The sequence below is a fragment of the Hyperolius riggenbachi genome, chromosome 5 (genome assembly GCF_040937935.1).
Source record: "Hyperolius riggenbachi isolate aHypRig1 chromosome 5, aHypRig1.pri, whole genome shotgun sequence".
NCBI lineage: Eukaryota > Metazoa > Chordata > Amphibia > Anura > Hyperoliidae > Hyperolius > Hyperolius riggenbachi.
Genome location: NC_090650.1, coordinates 96,994,510 through 97,012,023, shown reverse-complemented (window position 1 = coordinate 97,012,023; position 17,514 = coordinate 96,994,510). Strand labels below are relative to the sequence as shown.

The 17,514-nt window shown below is 48.8% G+C and overlaps 1 protein-coding gene across 6 annotated transcripts in view; it reads left to right on the top strand.

Annotated features, from left to right (window-relative positions):
• Nucleotides 1-17,514, top strand: part of GSDME (gasdermin E) — a 216,350-nt gene that overhangs the window by 141,286 nt on the left and 57,550 nt on the right. For all 6 annotated transcript variants that reach the window (XM_068236031.1, XM_068236029.1, XM_068236028.1 and 3 more), the window contains one exon: nt 1,522-1,649. In XM_068236031.1, the coding sequence (XP_068092132.1) occupies nt 1,522-1,649 (128 nt within the window). The remainder of the gene's footprint in view (nt 1-1,521; nt 1,650-17,514) is intronic.

Below are 17,514 nucleotides of genomic sequence, written 5' to 3'. Positions count from 1 at the left end.
CATCACAGTGGTGCTTTGCAGTGCGGCATAATATCCGTTTTGTAACACGACTTGCCGCACTGCAATGCACCACCTATGTGTTATCCACAGAGCTGTGGTGAGATGCGGTGGAACGGCATGCAATTCATTACCCCTAAACATGGGCGTTAACAGTGACAGTGAAGCATAATTTTCATCGACTGTATGCTCCACTGTACTTCACTGTATGCGACACATCACGCAGATAATGTGCAGTGCTGCTTCTCCAATCCATTGAGTCCCATTCCTGATGTTACAGGGAACGCAACACAACTCTTAAAGGGACCCTGAGCAATAGATAAATATGAAATTGGTACTTACTTGGGGCTTCCTCCAGCCCACCGTAGGCTGTGAGGTCCCCAGGCATCCTTCTGGCTCCTCTGCCGGTCCCGCTGGCAACTTCATTACCGGCAGCTGAGTGTCAGCCCAACACTTCCTGAAGGGTGACGCTCTGTGTCATCACACCAGCTGATGTCAGTCCTGCACATGCGCGGTTCAGAGTTAGAAAACCGCGCATGCACAGGACTGGCATGCCGGCCGGCGTGAAGACACAGAGCGTCACCGTTCAATAATTGTTGGGCCGACACTCGGCTTGGGTGTCCCCTGTAATGAAGTCGCCAACGGGACCCCGAGAGGAGCCAGGAGGACGCCGGGGGAACTCGCGGCCTACGATGGGCTGGAGGAAGCTCCAGGTAAGTAGAGATTTCATTTTTATCTATTGCTCAGGGTCCCTTTAAGGCCCGTACCCACCTCGTGAATTTGCAGGCGATTTTTCCCGATGACCGGTGATTTCTTTTGAGTGACGATCAACCGTTTCTGTAGTCGTGGGTACAGTCGTATGATCATGCGAATGTCGTCTAGCATCGCACGCCCATAACGACCGTCGCAGCACATTAGATCTTTAAGATCTCCAGTCACTCCCGCTCAAATTACTGCAATCTCTTGAAGTCTCTTTCGCTCCCGTCGCGTGACGTTGCGCATAACCGCCGGCCAGAAGATGGATCGGGGAGCCCACGTTGTCAGGGAGACATCGCTGGGTCCATCTTCCTGCGTCGCAAGGTGAGTATGTAGCGTTATTCCTAGCCTAAAGCATTTCCTTTGTTTTAATTGCATTAACATGCCTCAGTAATAGAAAAAAATAAGTCAGATTTATCTTTGTTAGATATGCTTTGAAATCTGTCCTAAATGGCGACGAGGGCATTGGCAGGAGATTGCAGTGTGTCATAGAGCTGTGTTCCAGCTTCTCTGTTCCAATGTTTGCTGCTTTAATGCACACAACTTTTCAAAGCAGCAGGCGCAGCAGGAGGCGACCAGCACAAGCAAAATGTTTAAATAACACAAAACGCACTGAGCCGTGCTGCAGGAACAAATCCATTAAATGGCTCTCATCTTCTCAAAGGTTGTTCCATAGTGCTAGATATTAATACTATGCTTATGTCATATTCCGTTTTATCATTCCAGTATAAAGTCACTTTTATTCTTTATCTTCCCTTTTCTTAAAAGACATCCTGGAGCTTACAAAGAATTTTTCTGTACTGAAAGAGCTTCCTGAAACCCAACGTGGAGAGCTGTACGATCGGCTTTTTGAAATATTAGATGATGGACAAACAGTCTCCCAGCTACAGGCTGTGGTAAGGGCAAGCGACTATTTCAGCAAAACAAACGTCTGCTAACATGCACTGTCTTCCTGCACAGCTAATTGTACTAATATTTTACTGAGACTGCAAGTGGCCATTCCCCTCTTTGTGTATGTTGTAGCGTTTGCAGTTGAGATAATAAAAGTCAGATAACAGCCCTCTCCAAGACTTTGAAAGTCGTAGAGCTTAATGGCTTGTTTGCATAGAGATAACAACTGGAGTTTCTTAACGCTTCCTGTACTGGAAACTCCAGTTGTTATCTCTATGCAAACAAGCCATTAAGCTCTACGACTTTCAAAGTCTTGGAGAGGGCTGTTATCTGACTTTTATTATCTCAACTGTTCCTGGACTATTTACTTTTTCTCTGCCAGAGGAGATGTCATTATTTCACAGACTGCTCTGAAAGAATAATTTTGAATGCTGAGTGTTGTGTAACCTGCACATATTATAGAATGATGCAATGTTAGAAAAAACACTATATACCTGAAAATAAAAATATGAGAATATTTTCTTTGCTGCTAATCTTCTAGTAATTATTCATAGTACACAACCAATTCACTATATCATATTTTTTTTTTCGCTTCAGTGTCTCTTTAAGGACCAGAGCCTTTTTTTCCATTCAGACCACTGCAGCTTTCACGGTTTATTGCTCGCTCATACAACCTACCACTTAAATGAATTTTGGCTTTCTTTTGGTGCTATTTGATTGCTGCTGCGATTTTTACTTTTTATTATATTCATCAAAAAAGACATGAATTTTGTCAAAAAAAAGATTTTTTTAACTTTCTGTGCTGACATTTTTCAAATAAAGTAAAATTTCTGTATACATGCAGCACGAAAAATGTGGACAAACATGTTTTTGATTTAAAAAAAAAAACATTCAGCCTATATTTATTGGTTTGGGTAAAAGTTATAGCATTTACAAACTATGGTGCAAAAAGTGAATTTTCCCATTTTCAAGCATCTCTGACTTTTCTGACCACCTGACATGTTTCATGAGGGGCTAGAATTCCAGGATAGTATAAATACCCCCCAAATGACCCCATTTTGGAAAGAAGACATCCCAAAGTATTGCAATGATAGCAGCGCCAACAGAGTCTTCTTACATGGATCCTGGCACCTTAAATACAAACAGACAAGAGGGGGTTCCTCCTAGCGAGTAACGCTTAGCCACCTCACCCCTGTGCTCAAAAAAGGGTAATTGAAGTGCAAAGGCTATTACCAGATAGGAAAGGGAGATGACACACTCCCCCCGTTTTCCCCTGCTCATCAGATGCACATCTTGTTCAAAGCATATCAAATCCCATGTCGCAGCATCTACAAAGTACAGTGAGAACAACTTCTCATAGCGTAAACACGTTTTAATAAAGCGCCATAGGCCCCAATAAAATTACACGTACATAAAATCTACTTGTAAAACAGCATATAGTTACACATCCACAGTTGTAGCTCCGGGCGTCTCCTGCGCATCCCCGGCTTGTTCCTGTTTGCAGCATGCGTGCATCCTCCTAAGCTCCACCCTGGGGTATTTCTCCCACCCAGCATGAATATGTGTAAAAATACACCCCAAAACACATTGTACTACTTCTCCCGAGTACGGCGATACCACATGTGTGGCACTTTTTTGCACCCTAACTGCGCTAAGGGGCCCAAAGTCCAATGAGTACCTTTAGGATTTCCCAGGTCATTTTGCGGCATTTGATTTCCAGACTACTCCTCTTGGCTTAGGGCCCATAAAATGCCAGGGCAGTATAGGAACCCCACAAATGACCCCATTTTAGAAAGAAGACACCCCAAGGTATTCTGTTAGGACTATGGTGAGTTCATAGAAGATTTAATTTTTTGTCACAAGTTAGCGGAAAGCGACACTTTGTGAAAAAAAAAATACAAATCAAATTCCGCTAACTTGTGACAAAAAATAAAATCTTCTATGAACTCACCATACTCCTAACAGAGTACCTTGGTATGTCTTCTTTCTAAAATGGGGTCATTTGTGGGGTTCCTATACTGCCCTGGCATTTTAGGGGCCCTAAACCGTGAGGAGTAGTCTGGAAACCAAATGCCGCAAAATGACCCGTAAAATCCTAAAGGTACTCATTGGACTCTGGGCCCCTTAGCGCAGTTAGGGTGCAAAAAAGTGCCACACGTGGTATCGCCATACTCGGGAGAAGTAGTATAATGTGTTTTGGGGTGTATTTTTATACATACCCATGCTGGGTGGGAGAAATGACTCTGTAAATGACAATCTTTTGATTTTTTTTACACGCAATTGTCCATTTACAGAGTTTTTTCTCCCACCCAGCATGGGTATGTGTAAAAATACACCCCAAAACACATTGTACTACTTCTCCCGAGTACAGCGATACCACATGTGTGGCACTTTTTTGCACCCTAACTGCGCTAAGGGGCCCAGAGTCCAATGAGTATCTTTAGGCTTTACAGGGGTGCTCAAAATTTAGCACCCCGCCCACTTGCCAGGACAGTTAACAAACCCCACAAATGACCCCATTTTGGAAAGAATACACAACAAGGTATTCCATGAGGGGAATGGTGAGGTCATTGAAAATTTTATTTTTTGTCACAAGTTAACGGAAAATGACACTTTGTAAAAACTAAAAATAAAAATTCTGCTAACTGGTGACAAAAACTAAAATCTTCTATGTCACCGTGCACCTCACATAATACTTTAGGGTGTCCTCTTTCCAAAATGGGGTCATTTGTGGAGTCTGTCCTGGCATTTTAGGGTCTCTGCAATCATTACATGTATGGCCAGTATTAGGAGTTTCTGCTATAGTGCTTATATTGTGGTGGCTGGATAGAGTACTGGTTAAGGGCTCTGCCTTTGACATGGGAGACCAGGGTTCGAATCCTGGCTAGGTCAAGTACCTATTCAGTAAGGAGTTCAAGGCAAGACTCCCTAACATTGCAGGGTGGCCTCTTGAGCGCGTCCCAGTGGCTGCAGCTCTTGAGCGCTTTGAGTCCGACAGGAGAAAAGCGCTATACAAATGTTCAGATTATTATTATTATATTGGGAATAGGGGTAATGCACTCTGGGCTGAAAGGAAAAATGAACGGCAAACATACCCTGCTCCACATCAATGGCAGATCTTCCTCCACATCAATGGCAGTGATAACCTCAGGAGAGAGACACCCCGTGCCACCCTGCACTCAGGGTGAGCCACCAACTTATGTGACTGGGCCTCAGAACTTTAGTATACAGCATTATGCCTGTAGTATACAGCAATATGCCTGCCAATAGAGATGACTCTGTGCGGCATTAAAGTATCATCATAGGCCCAAAGTAAATCACATGGATACAGGATGTCCAGAATGATCTGTTCCTGAAATTGAAGGAAAGATCCAGTTCTCCCAGCCTTACTGTAGAGAACAAAGCTGTTGTAAACTGCCAATTGAATCAGATAAAAAGACACTTTCTTATACCAGCGTCTTGTTTTCCGGGAAATTAAATAGGGCGCTAACCTCTGGTCATTGAAGTCCACCCCTCCCATGTTGACATTATATTTGTGGACGACAAGGGGCTTTTCAATTACCTCAGTTGCCCGTTGAATTTGGACTGTCGTGTCTGTGTGAATGGTGGACAGAAAGTAAACGTCCCTTTTGTCCCTCCATTTCACCGCAAGCAGGTCGTCAGTACGCAAGGCGGCCCTCTGCCCCCGTTTAAGTCTGGTGGTAACGAGCCGTTGGGGGAAGCCCTGGCGACTAGGCTGCGCAGTGCCACAGCATCGGATTCCTTCTAACTTTAAGTGCTGATAGAGGGCCACACTTGTGTAATAGTTGTCCACATAAAGATGGTACCCCTTCTGGAACAAGGGTGACACCAAGTCCCACACAACCTTTCCACTGCTCCCCAGGTAGTCAGGGCATCCGACCGGCTCCAATTTTGAGTCTTTTCCCTCATAGACCCTAAAACGACCTGTGGCCCTTTCACAGAGCTTATACAGTTTCACCCCATACCGGGCGCGCTTGCTTGGGATGTACTGTTTGATGCCAAGGCGCCCGGTAAAGCGTAAGAGGGACTCGTCTACGCAGATGTTCTGTTCAGGGATATAAGCATCTGCAAATGTTGATGACAGGTGGTCTATGAGGGGCCGAATTTTGTGGAGCCGGTCATAAGCAGGGTGGCCCTTTTCACGACAGGTTTTGTCGTCGTTGAAGTGCAGGAAGCACAGGATGGACTCAAATTGTGTCCTGGACATGGCAGCAGGGTACAAGGGAACATGATGTACTGGGTTCATAGACCAATACGACCGCAATACATTCTGTTTTATTAGTCCCAAGTGAAGGATAAGGGCCAAAAAGATTTTAATGTCGGAAACTTGGACTGGTTTCCACCGGAAAGGCTGGGCATAGCTGCTCTCCGGGTGCTCGGTGATGAATTGTGTGGCTTTACGGTTGGTCTCAACCACAATTAAGTCCAAGAGAACCTGGGTGATGAACAGCTGCAAAAAGTCTAGGGCCGTTCCTAGATGAGCTGTCGCCACCTGGACTCCAGACTGGGCGGTGAAAGGGGGCACTACTGGTGCAGCGGAATCAGGGGATTGCCAATCTGGATGTGCCAGCACCTCTGGGAGTCTATGGGTACTACGGGCCCGTCTTCTTCTTGGTGGCTGCAACGGGGGTACTACTGCACGTGCCACCGTACCAGTTTCAACTTCCATGCTAGCGCTCACCACTTCACCAGGGTCTACGGAAGTACTGGTACTAAGTCCAGGAGATGCTGCGCTGCTGGTGCCTGCCTCACCAAGAAAACTCTCATCAGCGCTAGCACCACCCTGCTGCCCTTGAGGCGGATCCTGCGCCACCTGCGGTCTAACGACATGGGGTCTGGTACACCTGGCTCTAGCCGGGACCAAAACCTCGTCATCACTTTCGGTCAGAGAACCACTGCTTTCCACAGGTTCAAATTCGGACCCGGATGATTCGTCGGCTGAGTCTAACCAAAAGCTCTCATCCGACTGGTCCATGTACCTGTATACCTCCTCATCGGAAAGCCCCCTTCTTGCCATTGTGGACTGCTAAATTTATGGGGTTTTCTTCCGCGACTACCCAAAAAAAAAGCACCTACGGTACCTAGCAAAAGGGAGTATTTGAGAGGTATTGGGGGTGGTGGCGAGTGGGTTTCAGAGGCAATCAAACAATCACGGGACAATCAAATACAATTACAGCACAATCGAATCCAATCACAGCACAAGCAAATCTGATGCACTCGGAAGGTGGTGGTTGGAGGTGGTGGGGGGGGAGGGTGGGATTGGGGGTGGCAGGAAGTGGGGTCTCAGAGGCAATCAGACAATCACGGGACAATCAAAGCAGATCACGGGACAATCAAATACAATTACAGCACAATCGAATCCAATTACCGCACAATCAAATCTGATGCACTCGGAAGGTGATGGGGGGTGGAGGGGGGGGGGGTGGAGGGGTTGGTGGGAAGTGGGGTCTCAGAGGCAATCAAACAATCACGGGACAATCAAAGCCGATCACGGGACAATCAAATACAATTACAGCACAATCGAATCCAATCACAGCACAAGCAAATCTGATGCACTTGGAAGGTGGTGGTTGGAGGTGGTGGGGGGGAGGGTGGGGTTGGGGGTGGCGGGAAGTGGGGTCTCAGAGGAAATCAAACAATCACGGGACAATCGAAGCAGATCACGGGACAATCAAATACAATTACAGCACAATCGAATCCAATCACCGCACAATCAAATCTGATGCACTCGGAAGGTGATGGGGGGGTGGGGGTGGTGGTGGGGTGGGGGTTGGTGGGAAGTGGGGTCTCAGAGGCAATCAAACAATCACGGGACAATCTAAGCAGATCACGGGACATTCAAATACAATTACAGCACAATCGAATCCAATCACAGCACAAGCAAATCTGATGCACTCGGAAGGTGGTGGTTGGAGGTGGTGGTTGGAGGTGGTGGGGGGGAGGGTGGGGTTGGGGGTGGCGGGAAGTGGGGTCTCAGAGGCAATCAAACAATCACGGGACAATCGAAGCAGATCACGGGACAATCAAATACAATTGCAGCACAATCGAATACAATCGCAGCACAATCGAATACAATCACAGCACAGTCAAATACAATGCACTCGGACGGTGATTGGGGGGGGGGGGGTCTGAGGGCAATTTGAGGTGGTGGGGGTTAATTAGGAGCCCGCACAGGGCAGACTGAGTCCTGATCTGATGAGAGGCAGACACGGGGTTACTGATCGAAGATCAGTTAGTGATTGCTGGGGAGGACAGATGTAAACAATGTGCAGGGGATGTAATCAGGAGGGGGGTCTGAGGGCAATCGAGGGTCTGGGCAGGTGATCGGTTGCCCCCGCGGGGCAGTTAGGGTCTGCTCTGATGGGTGGGGGTGCTGAGGGGTGATAGACAGGTGATCAGAGGGGGATCAGGGGGTAAGCTAGCTGTATACAGATGTATACATGGGGGTAGTCTGGGATGGGGTCTGGGGGTGATCTAAAGGTGGGGGGGGGGGAATCAGGGGTGATTAGGAGGCAGTTAGGGACCTAAACTAAGGGATAGCGTCGATAGTTAGTGACAAGTGGGGGGGTTGGGGGTTTTAGAGGGGTGCAAGGGTGCTGGACAGGGGTCTGCTGGGGTGATCAGGGGGGGTATGAAGGCTGGGGTGGGAGATCAGGGGGGCTGTGGGCAAAAAAAAGCAGTATGCAGTGTAACTTACAATGGCTTCCTCCTCGCTGGTGGTCTCTGGAACAATGAGACCACGAGGCGAGGAGGAAGCATGTATAAGGCACTTTGTTTACCTAACAAAGTGCCTTATACACATTGATTGGCCGGATTTTTATATTCCTCCACTCGCCGGCGCGGCTAAGTGGCCGGCGAGATGGAGGCTAAATGGCCGGCTATCGATCCCCGGCGGAGGATCGCGTCACGGATGACGCGATCGCTCCGCCCATGCCCGTACAAGGACCGCCGCCTCTGTGCATGCGGCGGTCCTTGCGGGATCCACTTGCCGCGGCCGCCTCTGTGCAGTGGACGGTCGGCAAGTGGTTAAAAAGGAAAATTGGTGAAAAAGTAAGCCTGGGAAAGAGTCTGCAACGTAAAACTCTCTATTACAGCGGGTGGTAGAGTTCATCACTTACTAGCTCGCCTGTTACTGATAAATGTCAGAAACTCCACCCCTCCTCCATCTGCAAAACAGCTGTGGCCATTTTTCCAAAGTTGTTGGAAGTTCTGTGGCCACTCCCACCTGTGTCGCAGTGGCCTTCCCCAGCATGACAGCTTCCAATTAGGCTTTGACTGCCGAGCTGGGTGCAGGCCGAGGCTACACAGGTGGGGGTGGCCACAGCTTCGGAAGACTTTAGAAAAGAAACCTACCATGGCGGATTTGCTGAGGAGGGGGCTGAGTCTCTGAAATTAATGAATTGCGGGCAGGTGGGTGAGTGATTAACCCTCTACCACCTGCTGATCTGTGCAGCAGTAATAGAGTGACTTACGTTGCAGGCTCTCTATTTTTCACCAGTTGTCCTCTTTAAAGAGGATCTTCAGCCTAAACAAACATACTGTTATTAACTTACATTAGTTATGTTAATTAAAATAGATAATATAATCTCTTACCCACTCTGTTTTAAAAGAACAGGCAAAAGTTTGTGATTTCATGAGGGCAGCCATCTTTTTGGTTGAAAGGAGGTGACAGGGAGCATGAGACACAGTTCCAACTGTCCTGTGTGCTGATCACCCCTCCCAGCTGCTAGGCAACGAAAACAACATCAGAAGTACCATCATGCTTTGCACAGCATCAGGGGAAAATGCCCCGGCAGTTTTCTTTGATGGGGCAGTGCTTAGCGTCTGTGCAGCTAAAAATGAGGCTTGTGTATGAAAAACAAAGTTCTGATGCCGTGAAACTGATAAAGAAACACCAAGCTTTTTCACTGCTGCTGAGTAGATTTTTAGTCTGAAGGTTCACTTTAAGCCTAGACAATACCCATTACAACTGGTAAATCTTATGCTGTGCATATTCCATACACCTGTACTTTGCTCTTTGCCCAACTCTTGGAATAAAGAAGATACAATGTATTGATCACCAACTGAGTGTTTTGCAGATACTCTGCATTTCACAAACTTGTTTTATCTGTCTGTTGAGATAGCCAATATGTAGCATTCTCTCAAAAGTCCTTGGTTTAACTGCTGTTGCTACTGTGCTGCCTAGAAAAAGAGTGAACTTATTGCTGCTAGTCCACGATCCAGTGACAGTTTATCAAACTAACACCTTCTTCCCACCCCCCCCCCCCCCCCATGCACCAGCACTAAATGGGCACGTGTTTGCTCTTGGTACCGGCGGTGAAGAGGCACCCAAAACCCCACAATAAACTCACAATAAACTTCCACATTATCATGTAAATACTCTCCCCCCCCCATCATGTAAATACATTTGTTCCCAGCATGAATAAAAAGTAATTTACCTTACATTGTATATTTGTATTGTACGGAACAATTTCAATGCAGAAAATAAAACACGCCTTCACAAAGAGAACACTGCTAGTTTTTGTGGTTGCATTTCATGCCATGGTACTAGTTTTACAAGGTCACTTTTTAATCCCTAACAATCATACTATGCTACACAAGGCTGCGTACACTACACAGGGGAACCAAGGCTGCATACACTACACAGGGGAAACAAGGCTGCATACACTACACAGGGGAAACAAGGCTGCATACACTACACAGGGGAAACAAGGCTGTATACACTACACAGGGGAACCAAGGCTGCATACACTACACAGGGGAAACAAGGCTGCATACACTACACAGGGGAAACAAGGCTGCGTACACTGCACAGGGGAAACAAGGCTGTATACACTACACAGGGGAACCAAGGCTGCATACACTACACAGGGGAAACGAGGCTGTATACACTACACAGGGGAACCAAGGCTGCATACACTACACAGGGGAACCAAGGCTGCGTACACTGCACAGGGGAAACAAGGCTGTATACACTACACAGGGGAACCAAGGCTGCATACACTACACAGGGGAAACAAGGCTATATACACTACACAGGGGAAACAAGGCTATATACACTACACAGGGAGACACAAGGCTGTATACACTACACAGGAGAAACGGGTGTATACGCTACACGGGGAAACAAGGCTGTATACACTACACAGGGGAAACAAGGCTGTATACACTACACAGGGGACACAAGGCTGCATGCACTAAACAGGGGAAACAAGGCTGCATACACTACACAGGGGAAACAAGGCTATATACACTACACAGGGGAAACAAGGCTATATACACTACACAGGGGGACGCAAGGCTGCATACACTACACAGGGGAAACAAGGCTGCATACACTACACAGGGGAAACAAGGCTGAATACACTACACAGGGGAAACAAGGCTGCATACACTACACAGGGGAAACAAGGCTGCATACACTACACAGGGAATACAAGGCTATATACACTAGACAGGGGAAACGGGTGTATACGCTACACAGGGTACACAAGGCTGTATACACTACACAGGGGAAACAAAGCTGCATACAGTACGCAGGCGAAACAAGGCTGCATACGATACACAGGGGAAACAAGGCTGCATACGCTACACAGGGGAAACAAGGCTGCATACGCTACACAGGGGAAACAAGGCTGCATACACTGCACAGGGGAAACAAGGCTGCATACACTACACAGGGGAAACAAGGCTACATACACTACACAGGGGAAACAAGGCTACATACACTACACAGGGGAAACAAGACTGCATACGCTACACAGGGGAAACAAGGCTGCATACGCTACACAGGGGAAACAAGGCTATATACACTACATGGGAAATAAGGCTGCATACGCTACACAGGGGAAACAAGGCTGCATATGCTACACAGGGGAAACAAGGCTGCATACACTACACAGGGTAAACAAGGCTGCATACACTGCACAGGGGACACAAGGCTGCATAGACTACACAGGGGAAACAAGGCTGCATAGACTACACAGGGGAAACAAGGCTGCATACACTACACGGGAGAAACAAGGCTGCATACACTACACAGGGGAAACAAGGCTGCATACACTACACAGGGGACACAAGGCTGCATACACTACACAGGGGAAACAAGGCTGCATACACTACACAGGGGAAACAAGGCTGCATACACTACACAGGGGGACACAAGGCTGCATACACTACACAGGGGAAACAAGGCTGCATACACTACACAGGGGAAACAAGGCTGCATACACTACACAGGGGACACAAGGCTGCATACACTACACAGGAGACACAAGGCTGCATACACTACACAGGGGAAACAAGGCTGCATACACTACACAGGGGACACAAGGCTGCATACACTACACAGGGGAAACAAGGCTGCATACACTACACAGGGGAAACAAGGCTGCATACACTACACAGGGGAAACAAGGCTGCATACACTACACAGGGGAAACAAGGCTGCATACACTACACAGGGGACACAAGGCTGCATACACTACACAGGGGAAACAAGGCTGCATTCGCTACACAGGGGAAACGAGGCTGCATACACTGCACAGGGGAAACAAGGCTGCATACACTACACAGGGAAAACAAGGCTGCATACGCTACACAGGGGAAACAAGGCTGCATACACTACACAGGGGAAACAAGGCTGCATACACTACATAGGGGAAACAAGGCTGCATACACTACACAGGGGAAACAAGGCTGCATACACTACACAGGGGACACAAGGCTGCATACACTACACAGGAGACACAAGGCTGCATACACTACACAGGGGAAACAAGGCTGCATACACTACACAGGGGACACAAGGCTGCATACACTACACAGGGGAAACAAGGCTGCATACACTACACAGGGGAAACAAGGCTGCATACACTACACAGGGGAAACAAGGCTGCATACACTACACAGGGGAAACAAGGCTGCATACACTACACAGGGGAAACAAGGCTGCATACACTGCACAGGGGAAACAAGGCTGCATACACTGCACAGGGGAAACAAGGCTGCATACACTACACAGGGGACACAAGGCTGCATACACTACACAGGGGAAACAAGGCTGCATACACTACACAGGGGAAACAAGGCTGCATACACTACACAGGGGAAACAAGGCTGCATACACTACACAGGGGAAACAAGGCTGTATACACTACACAGGGGAAACAAAGCTGCATACACTACACAGAGGAAACAAGGCTGCATACACTACACAGGGGAAACCAAGTTGCATACACTACACAGGGGAAACAAGGCTGCATAGACTACACAGGGGAAACAAGGCTGCATAGACTACACAGGGGACACAAGGCTGCATACACTGCACAGGGGACACAAGGCTGCATACGCTACACAGGGGAAACAAGGCTTCATACACTACACAGGGGAAACAAGGCTGCATACACTACACAGGGGAAACAAGGCTGCATACACTGCACAGGGGAAACAAGGCTGTATACACTACACAGGGGACACAAGGCTGCATGCACTAAACAGCGGAAACAAGGCTGCATACACCACACAGGGGAAACAAGGCTGCATACACTACACAGGGGAAACAAGGCTGCATACGCTACACAGGGGAAACAAGGCTGCATACACTGCACAGGGGAAACAAGGCTGCATACGCTACACAGGGGAAACGAGGCTGCATACGCTGCACAGGGGAAACGAGGCTGCATACACTACACAGGGGAAACAAGGCTGCATGCACTACACAGGGGAAACAAGGCTGCATACGCTGCACAGGGGAAACGAGGCTGCATACACTACACAGGGGAAACAAGGCTGCATACACTACACAGGGGGACACAAGGCTGCATACACTACACAGGGGAAACAAGGCTGCATACACTACACAGGGGAAACAAGGCTGCATGCACTACACAGGGGAAACAAGGCTGCATATGCTACACAGGGGAAATGAGGCTGTATACATTGCACAGAGGAAACGAGGCTGTATACAATGCACAGGGGAAACAAGGCTGCATACACTACACAGGAGACACATGGCTGCATACACTACACAGGGGAAACAAGGCTGCATACACTACACAGGGGACACAAGGCTGCATACACTACACAGGGGAAACAAGGCTGCATACACTACACAGGGGACACAAGGCTGCATACACTACACAGGGGAAACAAGGCTGCATACACTACACAGGGGAAACAAGGCTGCATACGCTACACAGGGGAAACGAGGCTGCATACGCTACACAGGGGAAACGAGGCTGCATACACTACACAGGGGAAACAAGGTTGCATGCACTACACAGGGGACACAAGGCTGCATACGCTACACAGGGGAAACGAGGCTGTATACATTGCACAGAGGAAACGAGGCTGTATACACTACACAGGGGAAACAAGGCTGCATACACTGCACAGGGGAAACAAGGCTGCATACACTACACAGGGGACACAAGGCTGCATACACTACACAGGGGAAACAAGGCTGTATACACTGCACAGGGGAAACAAGGCTGTATACACTACACAGGGGACACAAGGCTGCATAGACTACACAGGGGAAACAAGGCTGCATAGACTACACAGGGGAAACAAGGCTGCATAGACTACACAGGGGACACAAGGCTGCATACACTGCACAGGGGACACAAGGCTGCATACGCTACACAGGGGAAACAAGGCTGCATACACTACACAGGGGAAACAAGGCTGTATACACTGCACAGGGGAAACAAGGCTGTATACACTACACAGGGGACACAAGGCTGCATAGACTACACAGGGGAAACAAGGCTGCATAGACTACACAGGGGAAACAAGGCTGCATACACTACACAGGGGAAACAAGGCTGCATACACTGCACAGGGGAAACAAGGCTGTATTCACTACACAGGGGACACAAGGCTGCATGCACTAAACAGGGGAAACAAGGCTGCATACACCACACAGGGGAAACAAGGCTGCATACACTACACAGGGGAAACAAGGCTGCATACACTACACAGGGGAAACAAGGCTGCATACGCTACACAGGGGAAACGAGGCTGTATACACTGCACAGGGGAAACAAGGCTGCATACGCCACACAGGGGAAACAAGGCTGTATACACTGCACAGGGGAAACAAGGCTGCATACACTACACAGGGGAAACAAGGCTGCATACGCCACACAGGGGAAACAAGGCTGCATACACTACACAGGGGAAACAAGGCTGCATACACTACACAGGGGAAACAAAGCTGCATACGCCACACAGGGGAAACAAGGCTGCATACACCGCACAGGGGAAACAAGGCTGCATACACCGCACAGGGGAAACAAGGCTGCATACGCTACACAGGGGAAACAAGGCTGCATACGCTACACAGGGGAAACAAGGCTGCATACACTACACAGGGGAAACAAGGCTGCATACACTACACAGGGGACACAAGGCTGCATACACTACACAGGGGAAACAAGGCTGCATACGCTACACAGGGAAAACAAGGCTGCATACGCTACACAGGGAAAACAAGGCTGCATACGCTACACAGGGGAAACAAGGCTGCATACACTACACAGGGGACACAAGGCTGCATACACTACACAGGGGAAACAAGGCTGCATACACTACACAGGGGAAACAAGGCTGCATACACTACACAAGGGAAACAAGGCTGCATACACTACACAGGGGAAACAAGGCTGCATACGCTACACAGGGGAAACAAGGCTGTATACACTGCACAGGGGAAACAAGGCTGCATACACTGCACAGGGGAAACAAGGCTGCATATGCTACACAGGGGAAACGAGGCTGCATACACTACACAGGGGAAACAAGGCTGCATGCACTACACAGGGGAAACAAGGCTGCATGCACTACACAGGGGAAACAAGGCTGCATATGCTACACAGGGGAAACGAGGCTGTATACATTACACAGGGGAAACAAGGCTGCATACACTACACAGGGGAAACAAGGCTGCATACACTGCACAGGAGAACCAAGGCTGCATACACCACAGAGGGGAAACAAGGCTGCATACACTACACAGGGGAAACAAGGCTGCATGCACTACACAGGGGAAACAAGGCTGCATGCACTACACAGGGGAAACAAGGCTGCATGCACTACACAGGGGAAACAAGGCTGCATACACTACACAGGGGACACAAGGCTGCATACGCTACACAGGGGACACAAGGCTGCATACGCTACACAGGGGAAACAAGGCTGCATACACTACACAGGGGAAACAAGGCTGCATACGCTACACAGGGGAAACGAGGCTGCATACGCTGCACAGGGGAAACGAGGCTGCATATGCTACACAGGGGAAACAAGGCTGCATACACTACACAGGGGACACAAGGCTACATACACTACACAGGGGAAACAAGGCTGCATACACTGCACAGGGGAAACAAGGCTGCATACACCACACAGGGGACATAAGGCTGCATACACTACACAGGGGAAACAAGGCTGCATGCACTACACAGGGGAACCAAGGCTGTATGCATTGCACAGAGGAAACGAGGCTGTATACAATGCACAGGGGAAACAAGGCTGCATACGCTACACAGGGGAAACGAGGCTGTATACATTGCACAGAGGAAACGAGGCTGTATACAATGCACAGGGGAAACAAGGCTGCATACACTTCACAGGGGAAACAAGGCTGCATACACTACACAGGGGAAACAAGGCTGCATACACTACACAGGGGAAACAAGGCTGCATACACTATACAGGGAAAACAAGGCTGCAAACACTACACAGGGGAAACAAGGCTGCATACGCTACACAGGGGAAACAAGGCTGCATACACTGCACAGAGGAAACAAGGCTGCATACACTACACAGGGGAAACAAGGCTGCATACACTACACAGGGGAAACAAGGCTGCATACACTACACAGGGGAAACAAGGCTGCATACACTGCACAGAGGAAACAAGGCTGCATACACTACACAGGGGAAACAAGGCTGCATACACTACACCGGGGACACAAGGCTGCATACACTGCACAGGGGAAACAAGGCTGCATACACTGCACAGGGGAAACAAGGCTGCATACGCTGCACAGGGGAAACGAGGCTGCATACACTACACAGGGGAAACAAGGCTGCATGCACTACACAGGGGAAACAAGGCTGCATACGCTGCACAGGGGAAACGAGGCTGCATACACTACACAGGGGAAACAAGGCTGCATACACTACACAGGGGGACACAAGGCTGCATACACTACACAGGGGAAACAAGGCTGCATACACTACACAGGGGAAACAAGGCTGCATACACTACACAGGGGACACAAGGCTGCATACACTACACAGGGGAAACAAGGCTGCATACACTACACAGGGGACACAAGGCTGCATACACTACACAGGGGAAACAAGGCTGCATACACTACACAGGGGAAACAAGGCTGCATACGCTACACAGGGGAAACGAGGCTGCATACGCTACACAGGGGAAACGAGGCTGCATACACTACACAGGGGAAACAAGGTTGCATGCACTACACAGGGGACACAAGGCTGCATACGCTACACAGGGGAAACGAGGCTGTATACATTGCACAGAGGAAACGAGGCTGTATACACTACACAGGGGAAACAAGGCTGCATACACTGCACAGGGGAAACAAGGCTGCATACACTACACAGGGGACACAAGGCTGCATACACTACACAGGGGAAACAAGGCTGTATACACTGCACAGGGGAAACAAGGCTGTATACACTACACAGGGGACACAAGGCTGCATAGACTACACAGGGGAAACAAGGCTGCATAGACTACACAGGGGAAACAAGGCTGCATAGACTACACAGGGGACACAAGGCTGCATACACTGCACAGGGGACACA